The sequence below is a fragment of the Papaver somniferum genome, chromosome 2, assembly GCF_003573695.1.
Source record: "Papaver somniferum cultivar HN1 chromosome 2, ASM357369v1, whole genome shotgun sequence".
Taxonomy (NCBI): domain Eukaryota; kingdom Viridiplantae; phylum Streptophyta; class Magnoliopsida; order Ranunculales; family Papaveraceae; genus Papaver; species Papaver somniferum.
This window is the reverse complement of record NC_039359.1, coordinates 23474721-23490443: the sequence shown is the minus strand read 5'-3', so window position 1 is coordinate 23490443 and position 15723 is coordinate 23474721. Positions and strand designations below refer to the sequence as shown.

General features: G+C 36.2%; 2 protein-coding genes across 3 annotated transcripts; one reads left to right on the top strand and one right to left on the bottom strand.

Moving 5' to 3' along the window:
• Nucleotides 1-3965: 3965 nt before the first annotated feature.
• Nucleotides 3966-7498, top strand: LOC113347147 (F-box/kelch-repeat protein SKIP30-like). Of its 2 annotated transcripts, none has more exons than XM_026590739.1 (2): nt 3966-4175; nt 6071-7498. In XM_026590739.1, the coding sequence occupies exon 2, from the start codon at nt 6167-6169 to the stop codon at nt 7208-7210; it is 1044 nt and encodes a 347-aa protein (XP_026446524.1). In that variant the 5' UTR covers nt 3966-4175; nt 6071-6166; the 3' UTR covers nt 7211-7498. The 2 variants fall into 2 exon arrangements, with proteins under 2 accessions (XP_026446524.1, XP_026446523.1); XM_026590738.1 differs by having other exon boundaries at nt 3970-4175; nt 6091-7498.
• A 281-nt stretch (nt 7499-7779) lies between these two features.
• Nucleotides 7780-9543, bottom strand: LOC113347145 (protein ANTAGONIST OF LIKE HETEROCHROMATIN PROTEIN 1-like). The gene is made up of 2 exons (XM_026590737.1): nt 9341-9543; nt 7780-9129 (listed from the first exon to the last, which is right to left on the bottom strand). Exons 1-2 carry the CDS (start codon nt 9489-9491, stop codon nt 8075-8077), a joined length of 1206 nt encoding a protein of 401 aa, XP_026446522.1. The 5' UTR covers nt 9492-9543; the 3' UTR covers nt 7780-8074.
• Nucleotides 9544-15723: the final 6180 nt, after the last annotated feature.

Sequence of the window (15723 nt, the reverse complement as noted above, 5' to 3'; positions counted from 1 at the left end):
TTAACTGAAGTTATGGAAGTGATAAAGAATGGATTAACTGAGTAAGGGTGGTGCTAATGCAATGAGAGTTGTAGTTGAGCTTCAGGTGTTGCATAAAGGACTGGTATGGGTTACAATTAAAGAGGTGTATGTCTGCATTGTTAAAAGTGTAATGAATTGGATGAAGTTGATGAAACCTAATTAGGTTTCATCGTATTTTTTTCATTTTGTTGAATATTAATATATGTGAAGCCAATTTTTGATGGTGGGATATAGGTGGATTATTTTTTGTTGAAACTGGTTGTAGTTGAGGGGGTAATGGTAGTGGTGGTTGTGGCAGCGATGGGGTGGTGCAGTTGACGGTGGTGGTAGGTTTCATCTTATTGTGGATTGTTTTTTGTTGAAAGTAGGTTAAGGAGGTAATGGTAGTGGTGGTTGTGGTGATTATGGTTGTGGTGGCGATGGGGGCGGTGCAGTTGACGGTGGTGGAAGGTTTCATCTTATTGTGTTTCATTTTTTCTTCTTCTTCTTTCTCCTTTCTTTTATGATGAAACCAAAATTTGGTTTCATCTTATTTTGGTGAAACCAATTTTTGGTTTCATCATTTTTCTGGTGGTGGCGCGGTGGTGGTTGGTGGCGGCGACGGCGAAGGTGGTCGGTGGCGGCGGCGACGACGGGCGGTGGTGGTGTTGCTGGTGGTGGGTTGTTGTTCGTGGTGATAATATAATAAAATTTAAAGGTTGGGTTGATTTTTGTTTTTGTTGGGGTGATTTAAATAATAGAAGGGTAATGTAGACAGTTTATGTTAAATGGGGTTTTTGTGAACATTTTGTTTTGGTGGAGTTTTTGTGCATGGATGTGACACCTTTGGTGTTATAACTCGCGAACCGTAAATTCAATAGAAAACCAGAGAAAGGCTTTCGTAGTGAAAGAGTTCTTGGACATGCAAAAAGCTAAAAATCTACGGAATTCAAGCTAATGCAAATTGTATAGTACGTATATAAGTACAACCGGAGCAAAAACAAAGGCATGTTCCCCGTACAAAAAATACATTAAAAAACAATAAGATAAGAATTAGCAAAATTACGCAGGAGAAAAGAAAAGAGTTTCAGAAAACAAATGAAAGTTTTGGGATTACCAAAGAACAAAACGTCCCTAGCAACTTTTGACCTGAAAGAAAATGCAGCGCCAATCGAATACACTATTTGAGATTTAGGCTACCTGAGAAACATATAATAGACACAGATCAGACGACAAACAAAATATTTTTTAAAAACAAAAATAGAGCCGCATTGAGATCGAGGTTACCTGTAAAACATATAATAGACACAGATCAAACAACAACGACAAAAAAATAAAAACAGATCGTAAAAAATAAATAAGGGGAATAGCAGACTAAAAATGATGAGTTTTCTCACCGTGATGTAGCCTGGAGTCTACGATCCTAAAATTAAACCTGAATCAAATCAATCAACGAAACAATAAAGAATTTTAAAACCCACAAAAAAAGGGATTTTGACGTATGCGCAAGGGCCTTAAATAGAGAGCTGATAAACCTAAAAAATTCCAAAAAAAAAAAACTTCTTCTTAGGAAATAATATACGTATCATTCCATATTGATATTCACATTAATTTCGATACCATATTCCAATATTTTCTTCCTTGTTATTTTGATATCAACATTTATATCGGTATCTTTCAAAATTATATTCCCATTTTTTTTCTTTTTTGTTAATAATAACGATTTTTTTTCTTTGGAAATCACTCCTAATGATTTTGTTTTTTTGTTGATGATCTTGATTTTTCTTTTTTGGAATTCGTACCCCTAGTGGTTTTGTATTATTTTTGGTTATACAGGATTAACAAACCCTTCACTCTATTCACGCGTGACTCCCACAAATTAAGTATTTTATTTTATTCAGGTTCATGCTTATGATTTTATTTAGGTATTTAATACTAATAGAGAAAGTGTAATTGCAAGCATTTTTCTTTTACCCGTAGTTTGGAGATGTAATTAGGGAGATTTTATTACAAAAACTGTAAATGAACACTGGACATTGGTTTATTTATTTTTATTTATATGATTGTTTTTTTTAATCATATGATAGATTTAATTTTACGATGAAATCATGATGAATATTTTATTTTATTTTATTTTATCATGATGAATCGTTTTTTTTTGGTAATGTTAAAGTTGCTTTTATTTGTTTTTGATAAGATTTAGTAATTTTAGGAAATGTTTTTCTAAAATGTGATTGGTCAAATAATATTTTGTGGGTCCAAAAGATTTTTCTACAATTCTATTGGCTGAAATTCTAAATGATGGGGTCAGAATCAACCAGAAGCTCTGGTTAACCACGTTGCTAGAAAGGTTTGAAAAACTTGGTCTATTCATCTTGTTAATTGGCATGGCATTTGGTTTAATGGTCGGAAAGAATAGCATTCGTTTACTGCACTACAGATCAAATAATGTAAGAGGTAGATCGTACGGCGTACCTATTGGCAGGATGTTGCTGCATATAGGTCAGAAGCAATGTATTTGCCTTTGGTGCATAGGTCATGTACGTCTGTTTACTTACTGATGATTAAATGAGCAACGTCACGTTACCAAAAAAGAGAAACGGAAAGAACATACCTATTGACACAATAAGGCTATGTATTCCAAAAATAGCACATTTACTTGCAGGTGAAGAAGCACGTTAACTTAATGTACAAACAATGAACAATCAAGTTAACAGGAAAAATGAACATTATAGTTAGTAAGTTCGCGAATGATTCCGTATCACGAATTTTACCGTCTTATTCGCATACGTTTGCAACTCCGAACCCAAGTCGCGTATTCTGTGGCATTCCCGGATTATTCGCGAACCGTTCACGAATTTTACGTATTTCGAATGATGCGTCCGCTTAATTCGCCATAAATTCTTTAGCTTTTACTTTTCAAAAACTCCATTTTTTGGGCTTTACTGCCTTCCGAGCATACACGACCGAATATTAGACGTGTTGTAATTTTTATGAAACAAAAACGACTGAAGAGATTTGAAGGTGAAGGTGAGAGAGATCTCAAACTCACTAACCAAGCATCTAAACCACCATACGACGTCCTCTTGGATAACTAATGTTGTATATATTATTAATATCATCATATTAAGTTTATTTTTTCTTTAAATAACTCACACATATGCATAAAAATTGGTCTATGACCTTATAAATACAAATTATTTGTTATATATAGATACCGAATTTTCAGAGCCGAACTCATATTTATAAATCGAATTATACACGTATGTATGCCGTTCCGAATTACTGACGAATCACGTCCCGTTGATCGAATTTTGGACCGAATCTGGATTTTACAAAACCGTATAATACTCGTACGTTTGCAGTTACGTACGTTTGACGAATCCCGAATTGCTAACTAGGCTCTTAATGTCTACATTCATCACCAAAACTGCACGACGACGACTTTATTTATGGACAATATTAGTGCATCCCATCATTCAAGAAATGTACTAATCCATCAACTCCAATACTTCACCAATCGACATCAAGATTTATTCTTTCTTGTAAATCTACATCAAATTAAGATATTATGAAATTCAATCCTAACTATATCTTCTTAAGTCAAGATTTTAGTCAAAAATTTAAATAAACAGTATGCCTAACTTCGTTTTCTTTGGCCAAAATTTACCACACTAAATTTAACGACAATATGCCATTTTGAATCCTTGGATACCACCCCTTGACTGCCTTTAGGGATGAAAAACCGCCGTTAAAACAGTCGCGCTCACATATATATCGTGTCTGCCAGTGTCACCTATACGGAATACCCATCACCAAAGGGGAGGCCGTACGAATCCACTGGGCTAATTGGTGGTTCCTAGTGCAGAAAAAAATAATGTCGCGCCATTTGTGTAGCTACACAATAACCAGTTTGCCATTATAGGGACTAATGTTGTACCACTGTTTTAGGGTAAGCGCAGGTTAAGCTCCACACGCATAGAGTACAACTTAGAGAGACTTTTGAGAGAGAATAAAATGAGGAAAACTCTATTTTTTTCCCCTGATGTTTCACACACACATATCTTCAAATGCAATCCAACGCTACTTGTAAACTTACTACTAATCTGAAGAACCAAAATGAAAGCGATTCTTGATTGATTTCTGGTTTCTTCGATCAAATCTTCAGTTTCCTGGTAACGTTGTCTCTTCACATCCAATTTAATTGTGTTTTTGGGGTTGTGATAGTGGGTATCTTTTTACTGTTAGGGTTTTTCAATATTAACTTATTGTTTTCTTTTCTTGAATGGATCATGAGAATTTTAATTTGATTATATAGAGGATGGTGGGGGTGCTTTTGATTGTTAAATGGATTGCTGTGCCTAATGTTTTCTTTGGGTAAAATTTTCTTCAAATTGTTAGGTTCAGTTAGGAATTTGATTTGGGAAATGCTTAGGTGTTATTTGGGGTTTTGCTGTTCAATTTGATGTGAATGCTTTCTGGTGTTTTAATGATTGTAAATAGTGAATCAAGATTTAGTTTCTTGAAGGAATAATAATGGATTCTGTTGGATTTCATGGTTTCAGTCCTGAATAATGAGGGTTGTGTTATAGGTTTGGGTTTGTTGATATCTGCCTACACACACTCGGAAAGTGTAGTTTTTTTTTGCATAATTTGTAGTTGGGGAGTGCTAGTTTCCATGGGTGTAGGGTGCACATGTGGTTAGGGTCAGTATTTCGTGTCCGCAGATCAGGAGAGGGCATTGAAGATGTTTTTGTTGTATTAGGCTGACTAGTACTGAGGTTCCTTCTGGATAACAGAATTGAGGTAGGTCATTCCATTAGTTAGTTGAAACTTGACAATTCTATTTAGAAGTTAAGACATTTTCTTTCGAATATTACCATGTCACACAGTTAGCATTCTTCAATTCGAGGCCTTAAGTCTGATTGTATGACGAAACCGTTCCCTTATCCTTGCTACAATACAAGCACGTGGGAATATTTCTTCCTTTCGTTGCACAACAAGAACAAACACTTATTGATCTTTAGAACCAATTGAAGTACCAAGTGTCCAGTGAATAGCACATCAAATCAGTTAGATGCTTATTTGTAAAATACCTCTAGCCTTTTGTGGAACAAAGCTTTATGTAGAATTTTTTTGCATCCTCTATACACTGGCATCATGTCTCTAGACTTGCATAGATGGTTCTTTTCCATAGCTGCATGAAAAGGCTTCTCTTTAACAGGAGGGAAAATCAGGGTATGAATTTGACTTTCAATTGAAAAGTTAGATGCAAAGGAAAGTTGTCTTAATCTATGAACCAATCTAGATACTGATTTTGAGTTGTGAATTTCTGATATTTCATTAAGAATCATAGCTGCACCACTTTTTGTTGGAAGTCATACATTACTTTATTCTTTATCTTTTCGACCATTCTCTGCTCAAAATGAATCATCTTACTATTGGTTTGCTAATATTTGGGATGTTGCAAAGCAAAAGACAATTATGTATCTAAAACATAGGAAAGGTATTGAAATCGTGCCTCAAATAGATTTATTAATGAAAGCTTTACTTGCTAATTTAGGTAGCTTCAGAAGCCATCATATAACTTCGCCCCCATAAGATTTTGATTTCTTATAAAATGAACGGCGCACAGGGAACTTATGGTGAATGAATTGAATATACATTGTAGTCAGGGAGATTTTATTTGTTAGGTTCTTGGACCTGGTGGTTCATTCAAGTGCATATAGTGAGCCATTCAGGATATTGTATTTCTCCCTTGTCTAGAAGTTTCTAACTTGTCTGAGAAAAGTCTGTTAATAGCTACCTCTTTTGCAACTAATACTTTTAGGATGATATTATACATCTAACCCCTACTCAGTCATTGATTTTTCTGTATGAAGCAAGAATGAATGCTGAATTCCTCAACTTGAGATTCGAATAGGCCATATAAAGTTGAAACAAAATTTATATGTTCTAGATGGTGATGTAATATTGAAGAGCATTATCAGTCCTACACGTAGGAACTTAACCAACAAAAAAGTTGTTTCTGACTGAAGTAGTTTTTTGTAATCTTTTTATGCCTGAGCAGTGTGCATGTTCATGTCTCAGATTATTATTCACCTCTCTGCATCAATCACCATCTTATCTGATAAAGACAACCCAGAGCTAAGTGGTGACCAGCACCATGTCTGAATTGATCGATGGTCTCCCTCATGCTGTTGCTCTTCAGTGTCTTGCACGTGTGCCCTTTTATAGTCATCCGAATATGCAGCTTGTTTGCCGCTCATGGAGGGCTGCAGTTCGTAGTTCTGAACTCTTCAAAACTCGTAATGAACTCGGAGCATCTGAGGAGCTCTTGTGCGTCTGCACGTATGATCCCGAGAATTTATGGCAACTCTATGATCCTCTCAAAGACATGTGGATCACATTACCAATTTTGCCCTCAGAGATCAGGCACCTCGCAAAATTTGGCATAGTATCTACTGGTGGAAAGCTGTTCGTTCTAGGTGGTGGGAGCGATGCTGTTGATCCAGGGACTGGTGACCATTACGGGATATTTGCAACAGATGAGGTTTGGTGTTATGATCCGATACTCCGTCAATGGACTCAGCGGGCGTCCATGCTTGTACCTCGTGCAATGTTTGCATGTTGTGTATTGGATGGAAAGATTGTTGTTGCAGGTGGGTTCACCAACTGTCGAAAATCAATATCAAAAGCTGAAATCTATGATCCAGATAAGGATGTCTGGATTGCTATACCAGATCTCCACCTCACACATAATTCAGCTTGCTCGGGGATGGTAATTGGTGGAAAGGTACATGTATTGCACAAGGGGCTATCGACAGTACAGGTTTTGGAGAACTCGATGCTCCAATGGGCAGTTGTGGATTACGGCTGGCTTCAGGGTCCAACTGCTTTCGTCAGAGGAGAGCCTTATGTGTTAAGTCATGGGATAATTTTTAAGCAGGAAAAGGAGCCAAGACCAAAAAGGGTTGTGGCTTCAGCATCAGAATTCCAAAGTCGAATTGGTTTTGCAATGATTGGGATTGGTGACGAACTTTACATGATTGGAGGTGTGATTGGGCCCGGCCGGTGGAACCTAGACATCAAACCCTTATCAGACGTGGATGTTTTGACAGTTATGAGTGACAGACCTAGTTGGAGACAAGTTGCACCAATGACACAATGCCAGGGCACTATTCTTGGGTGTACAGTGCTGAAGATATAGGCCTTATTGAGTGAAGGTTTAGTTGTAAGATTGGATGTTGTACTTTGTATGGTGTTTTTAGGTGATATCCCAATGTGAAGTCAGAAGAATTGAAGGCCCTTGAGTAGAAAAGAGTCCTCTGCTTTGATTGATAACCATATAACTCTGACCTTCTCTTTCATTATATTCTGTAAGAGTTTTGAGAAGGAGGATTGTTTTCACAGGTTACTTTAGTGAAACACAACACTTGAAAAAGTATCACATTAGTTTATATGAATTAGTTACAAATACTCTTCGTTTGCTTCTTGATTTTACTCTGAGTTTGGAAATTAAAATCTAAACTTAAAACTGCAGTACTAGGATTGTTTTAGGTTTTTTATTTTGTATTTCCACTTCCAACTTTGGTTTGTGTCATTCCATGTAAATCTATCTGTACAATTTGATTCCCTTGGGTTGTACACAAAATGAATAGCCGAACTGTCGGACTCCATTTAGATGAAAGCTTGGGAATGAAAGCCATCCGCTTTCTGGCAGAATTTAGAATTTTGCTTAATGAAATAAATATATAATAACGAAAGTGCTATCGAAACTGATCAAAAAGCGTAGAAGCAAATCACATTGAAAAGATAATTTGATTGAATGCGTTCTTATGTTACAAAATGAAGCATCTAGTTTCCTAAACAGATAAAAACCTTGACAACAGAAACAATAACCATATTATGGTGACTGAAGCACTGAATAACAATCAGGTGAAGCCATAAATGATGATACAAGCAACTAATGGCTGCTCCAAGCATTTTCCATCTATGTTTTCTAACCTTATACTGTGACAGACAGGAACAAAAAAGAAAGGCAGACTTTTGATTGAAGATACAATGGTGAAGGTCAACTTGAAGAAAGATTCTGTTTCTGATGCTCCATATGTTTTGCCAAGTTATCTCTCATGGATTCCCCCAGGGGATAGACTTGTTGACAACTTTCATTTCCATATCCAATGTCATGGTGATCAGATAATGGAACATCAGGGTGAACTTTATCACCGCTATCAATCATAATGTTGTGCAGTAAACAGCAAACCAAAATTATACTTGGAAGTTTTTGCTTATCGGGTCTCCACATAACTTTGTGAAGAATTCTCCAAGCACCCTTCAATTGGGAAAACGCTTTCCCAGCAAGTGAACTAGCTGCAATGTGGTTCTTATTAAAATTAGCCATGGAACCTGAGAGATTATCATCTTCATAAGGAGTGATAAGCCATGGAAGAAGGGGATATTCATGCCCACCTACAATATATTCCTTAATTTCTGCTCCATTCGACAAAGCTCTAACACTGTCATTCAGACGATCCCCAGTCTCGCAGAGTTTGTAGAATGCAGAAAATTTAAATAGCCGATCAACTGTCATCCCCCCTGGCAATCCAGTTACAATATCTAGAAATCTCAATTCATCATCCACAATACCCTGCAAGAACATGCTGTAGTTCTTCACTTCATCACACCAATCATCAGAGGTTTCAACAGCTGGAAGTGTCATGATAATGTGGGTTGCACCAACAGCCCCACAACAATTCGGCAAACCAAAAGACACTTCAAACCTGGCCTTAATCTCCTCAGCTTGGTCAGGTTCAGGCCACCTCAAATGGTGCCTGGCTCGTTCTTCGATAGCCTCGATAAATCTCCATGTAACTTGAGAAACAGTAGATTGTCCAACTCCAAAAGAACGCCCAACTGAAACTTGGGACTCCCCAGATGCTAATCTTCTTAGTGCAATAGCAACTTGTTTCTCAACACTTAGTAGTCTACCTTCTATGTTTATTAGACCCGAAGGAGGCCTCGATACAAGATCCTCTCTAACTAATGAACATATATAGTCATAAGTGTTTCTTGTTACCCTAAAAAAGTATCTGAATCCTTCAGCTTCATCCTTAGGTACCTCTGAACCTGAAGTTTGTACAATCCATCCTCGGTTATAAAAATTGAAAAAATACTAAAACCTTAATTTGGCAATCTAGGGTTTCAGTAATATCAAAGTTTAATGAATCCCCAACTACACATTTTCTTGACGTTTGATTAAACTTTCACTAGACATATGAAATTAAATGAAAGGAAATTGAAATGAAAAATTCCAAAAAGATAGTGAGAAAAAAATTACCGGAAGAATTCTTCTGCCAGAAACTATTCCACCAGTCAGTTTCAATAGATTTGGGCTCTAAAGAGTCTATGGTTATACTAATGCTTTCATCATTTTCCAACTCTTTGGGTTTTCTCTTTGATTTCTTTTTGAATTTCTTCGCAGGAGGCATTCTTAGGGAGAGAGGGAGAGAGAGAGGTGTTGGTTCAACACTCAAGAGGGTGTAAGTAGCTTTCGAGCAACTTCTAGGGGTGAGCAACTGGGCAGGGCCGGGATTGGACCGATTTTAGCCTCATCCCCACTGGGTGCAGACGATTAATGGGTTTTTTTTCCCTCTTCCCCCTTAAAAGCATATATCCTATGGCTAGTGTCATTTCTTCATAACGAAACACGGACCACTAATTTGCGAAGCTGCTGCACTTTCCCCATTTTTTCCTGCTCTTTTCCACCATTAGGTGACATTAATCTAACTTTTCCATACACTCCATCATAAATGGCAGACTGTCTCTGTGTAGAAAAATCATCATAAATGGCAGATTGTCCCCGTGTAAACATCAAAATAGGAGTATATGGCAGACTGTCCTTCGTGTGAGCAAAAAATGGGGTATATGCGTGGGATAACCCTCGTGTAGTCTCATATTTGGACGGGGCAGTCCCCCGTGTAGTCTCATATTTATTAAATTCAAAAAGTTGTGCACTGTAGTTTTCCTCCTTCGTATGAACTAGTTCTCTTCATTATAAATGAGTTAGTCTCCAATTGAGACTATCTATAGGAGGTGCTCTAAAGGCCATGACAAATAAAGCTTCCTCATTGATTGGTGATGAAAACCTATACTTCATATTGGTTAAAATAGGCCTTCTCTAATGGAGGAGCAATAGTGAGGATACTTGACAAAGTTTAATTGGTGTAAATATTTTGTGGTAAAGGAAACTCTTTATTATATGTTAAAGTACTACACTTCTTTTACACCTAACACTTAATTGTACCAGGTCACTGTCGCCTACAGTGGGTGGACAACACCTTGAATCCTTGTTTCCAAAGCAGAAACACTCTTATTATTTCAAATCCTAATTAACCGGTAGAAAAAATCTCTCTCCTGAGACTACATGGAGGGAATTTTCTTCCTTCTCTTTCGACTTTTTTTACTCATCCACATTCACAAATTTTATTTGATCAATTGATGCAGTACATCCCATATCAATTGAAGACGTAGCATAGAAGCTGCCTTTCTTTTCTCTGTTTTCTAGTTTGAGTACTTATCTTTATATTTCTAATCTATGATTAGGTATTCTATTAAACTTCTTATTTTAGTTTTCCAGTCGGTTTTTAGAGCCTATAGTAATAAGCAGACTCTGTTAGACAATAGAATTACATCGAAGCTAAAGATACTGAATAATTATTCTCTCAATTTTCTTAACTTACTGATCAAGTTTAATTTTTTTCTTTTGCAACTCTGTTTTTCTTCTCATATTTGCAATCTTTGTGTTGCCTTTCATTCTACACAAATTGGTATCATAGACTCCTAATCTTAGTTCTCATATATGATTCGATCCTTATTATCGTTTCTGCAAATCAAAAAAATAAAAACAAAAAAGGAACAAAACGAAAAATCCCCTGCCTATTATTTAACCTTTTCAATGGCCGATGACTTGGAAACTAGGGTTATGAAGTTAACTTCTGATTTTGATGCCATGAAGGTTAATTTTACTTCCATGAATAATCGACTCGATCTGATGAATTCAAACACGCTTAAATTCATGGAAGTTCTGTGTATTCAACCATTAGAGACTTCCCTTGTTTCACCAGAGAAGTATTTAGATTTATCTTCTAAAAACAAAGGCACCCATTCACCTAAGAAACATGGTTTTCTTTATGCCCGTGATATTCCAGATAATATATTGGAAGCTTTAAAGAAAAAGAAACAACATGAAGCTTTTCTTCACAATCCAAGATTCTTTTTTTCCAATTTTTCAGATAGACAGTGATGATGATGATTCTCTTGGAGATGAACAACAGAAAAAATGGATGTGGGAGAGACGTCTTAAAACTGGACAAACACATTATAGTTCTCTACCAGAATACAAATTGAAGGCTGATATTTCTAACTTTAACGAGAGTTTTATAATTGAGGAGTTGATGGATTGGTTATACGAAGTAGAAGTTTTCTTTCAATTTATGGAAGTACTTGATGAATCTAAGGTAAAGCTTGTTGCCTATAAGCTTAAAGGTGGAGCTGCTGCTTGGTAGGAAAGTTATGTGAGGATATAATCAAGTATTCTAGACTTCCAGTACGTACATGGGAATGTATGCGTAAATTGATTAGAGATAAGTTTTTTCCTCAAGATTACAAACAACAACTCTTTATTAAGTTACAAAATTCTCAGCAAGGAACTAGGCTTGTAGAAGAGTATGTATTTGAGTTTCATAATTTGGTTGCTCATAATCAAATACATGAAACTAAAGAGCAGCTGGTGGTATAGTTTATTGAGGTTCTAAATCGATTAGTTTAATACAGTATGACACAATCTGTGTTTATTATGGCGGAAGCTATTCAACAGCCTATTAAAATTGAACGATGTCTTCTACGTTCTTCTAACCTTTCCTAACCTCGTCAAACTCGTTATCAAGGAATAAAGGCCACTATAACATTCTTCTGTTAACTACCAAGTTCATTCTTATTCGTCTAATCCAATTTATAGTTATCAAGATGAGAGTTTAAATCAACCTCAACGTCTGCAACAACCACCAATCAATTTTACATATTCCTAGATACTTTTACCTGCAAAAACTTCACATATTCTTTCATCTCCAATTGAGAATACATCTGCTTAGTAGACAAAATCTAAACCTGCAAGCATTCGTTTTTCTAATAGAAATCAGCAACAGTTTCCACCTCCTTCGAAGCCAGCAAACATTTATTCTAAATTTCGTGGAGATAAGTGCAATTAGTGTCATCAAACTGGTCATTCTTTTGTTGACTGTCACAGGTTTAATGGTTTTATTGAGAAACTCAAGTTCAGAATGAATCACAAGATAATGAAGCATTGGATGATGAGGAATGTGATGAATTTGAATATCCTGAGTTACATGAAGTATATTCTGATCACTTTGTAGGTATGATTTGTCTGCTCATGCTTACTCAGCCTTGTTATTCTCAAAGGCATAATAATTTTTAAACAAAGTATTTTATTGGAGAAAAAGTTTGAGACATGATTGTTGACAGTGGTAGTGTAGATAATTACATAACATCTATTGTGGTAGAGAAGTTAGGCCTCCCAGCTACACCACATCCTAATCCTTATTTTGTAAGATGGGTTAATAGTTCTTTCACACAGGGTATTACACATCAATGTGTAGTGAATTTCTCTTTTATTGGATATGAGGATTTTGTGTTGTGTGATGTTATAAATATGAATACTTCACACCTTTTTCTAGGGAGACCTTGGAAGTATATTATTAAAGCATTCCATTTAAGAATATTTATATTTGAGAATACTTATATTTTCTAGGGAGACCTTCACACCTTATTTGGATATGAAGATTATTTTTTCTTCCAAATCTTCTTCAATTATAAAAGAACATTGTAATGACAAGACTAGTGCTTTGGTGGCTACTATCTCTCGTTCTTTGAATTCAACTTACACTTTTAGTTCCCATCAAGACAACAAACCAATGGTTATGGTTCCCACACAGGTAAAACCTTTATTGTCTCAATACAATGATTTATTTCCTAAAGAATTAACCGTGATTTTACCCCCTCAAGAGATATTCAACATAGTATTGATCTTATATCTGGAGCTTCTCTTCCTGATCAACCTCATTATAGGTTAAGTCCATCAGAACATGGAATTTGAAAAGGCCAAATCAATGATTTATTAGCTAAAGGATTGATTCGTCCTAGCAATAGTCCTTGTGCTTGTCCTGCATTTTTGGTTCCCAAGAAACAAAATTGTTTGGAGAATGTGGATTGATTGCAGAGCTTTGAATCGTATCAACACTCCTTATAGGTTTCATATTCCACATATTGATGATATGATTGATTTACTAGCTAGGTCAACTGTGTTCACTAAACTTGATCTACGTAGTAGTTAATGGTGGATTTTTGACGAAGGTTAAATTCTTAAAATCATATCGGAAATTATGCATCTCTGATCGGCATCAAAATCATAAGAAATTTGTGTCTCCACCTTCCACAAGAGAAGTAAATTGCAGTTCTGTAACCTCAGCGAATGAAATAATATATGACGACAATATTAGAGCTTCTGAAGTAGAAATTTCAATATTCCATGTATTTTCAATTAAGCTGAAAGACTCATCATTTATTATTTGAATCTGGAATTCATCTCTGGTGTCTAAACTTTAACAGAATAATATTTAGAACTAATATGATGACCGTCGACTCATATCTTAATCAATTAAATGCTCCTAGACAGATTCGCTGCTAATATAGAGGGCCTAATTAATTGAATCTAGAGTTATATTCATAGGTTGAATTCCTAGAAAAATACCCTAATGAAACCCTAATTTTCACTTATCCCGATTCATGGCTTTTCTCAGCCGAATTCCATGGAATTGTAATCGATATTCACCTTTTGGGCATAAAGGGCACCCCCGGGTGTGCCCCGAATGAAAGGCACAAGTGTATTTAGTAGTAATGCTCGAAGGAGCATCCAAAAACATGGAAGAACAAGGATATGGAAATTTCATTAGAGAAGAAAAATGAAGATAGAAAAAATATTAATAAAATAAAGAAAATATGTGGGACCAAGCCCACCGGCCGGCCAGTCGGCTATGCCGCCGGTGCCTTGAGTTTCCTCTTTCAACCAAAAACTCTTTTATTTCCGTATTTTGTTAAATCTTGATCCATGGACCATATGGTTAGCAAAGCAACTGGTCATGCGACCATTATGATTTTCTACCATAAAAACATTAAAGTAATACTATTTTAATATTTCCAATAGTTGGTCTTTCAAGCAAAACTAAGAGTTTCAATCAAACTCAAATTCTTCATAAAATGGTGAAATAATGCTCGATTGACCATCAGAAAATACCACAATTCTCAGGATTGGTCCGCGGAAAACATAGTGATACGATCATGCCACCATGGTCGGCCATGGTCGGCTCCTTGCTTGCCAAAAGTTGGTCCCACCTTCATCATTGATTATTGACCTAATTAATCTTCTGGAGTTCATATTTGGTTCAAACTCTCTCCAACAACTTGGAAGATCATCCATTCACCGTTATATGGTCTCACGACCACCAAGGGATAGTTTCTACACCCCTTGGATGGTTAATACTCCTTCCATAATTAGGTTTTACTACATAATGCTTAGTAAAGAACTATCTTAATTATGATTAAAACACTGATTGATCATTCTTTCACCAACTGCTCTGCAACTGACTTTGGTGAATGCTCAGTCAAGCATCTAGACTCCACATGGTTAGTCTATCACCACCTATAACCGATCCCTCTCTCTTCCATTGTCACAATGATTGATAAATCATCCATCTGCCAAAATTAAGGTTTTGAACCTAATGCTCCGTAGTGCATAATTATGAACAGGTTCAAACATCAATGATTTTTATGTTGATCCTGAAAATACCGGGGGTACCAAAATACACCACCAACTTTTTCGTAGCAATCCGTATGAAAAAACTCAACACAACTCCGAGAGCTAAACTCAATCAAGGAAATGTGTCTAGAGTTATATCTCTCTCTGTTGCGATTAGAACGTTTACTGAATCAAATCCGTGAACCTAATCACAAAGAGATTACTTGGACGGTACCAAAGACCAACTTTTAAGAATCAATCAAGTCGTATCCAACAAACTAGGTCGGAAGTATCTATTATGATTGATTAACGCACAACCTGTGATATTTCACTTATAAAGATAAACAATATAATGCAGAAAAAGAAATAACACAAACACTAAAAGTTTTGTTAACGAGGAAACCGCAAATGCAGAAAAAAACCCACGGGACCTAGTCTAGACTGAACACCAAACTGTATTAATCCACTACAGACACTATCCTACTACCAATTAACTTCGGTCTGGAATGTAGTTGAGCACAAATTCAGTCTCTCAACGATTCAGATACAGTCGCGCTCCTTACACCTCTTGAATCCCAGCAGGACTCCGTGCAATTGTTTCCCTTATATGACGTCACACCAACTAAGAGTTGCTTCAACTCAAATTAAGACTTTGAACCAATCTGCATCCCACAGATTAATATTATATTAGTGATTTCCTTTACGATCAAAACATATTTCGATCAAGGTAGTTTGGAAATCGATAGTAATATACAAAGGTGGTTCTCGAACTATGCAATTTGGAGCTTTATGGAACTTCTTTCGCAAATATAGTTGAATAGTTGTTCTCAAACTCAAATGCAATAGCACTT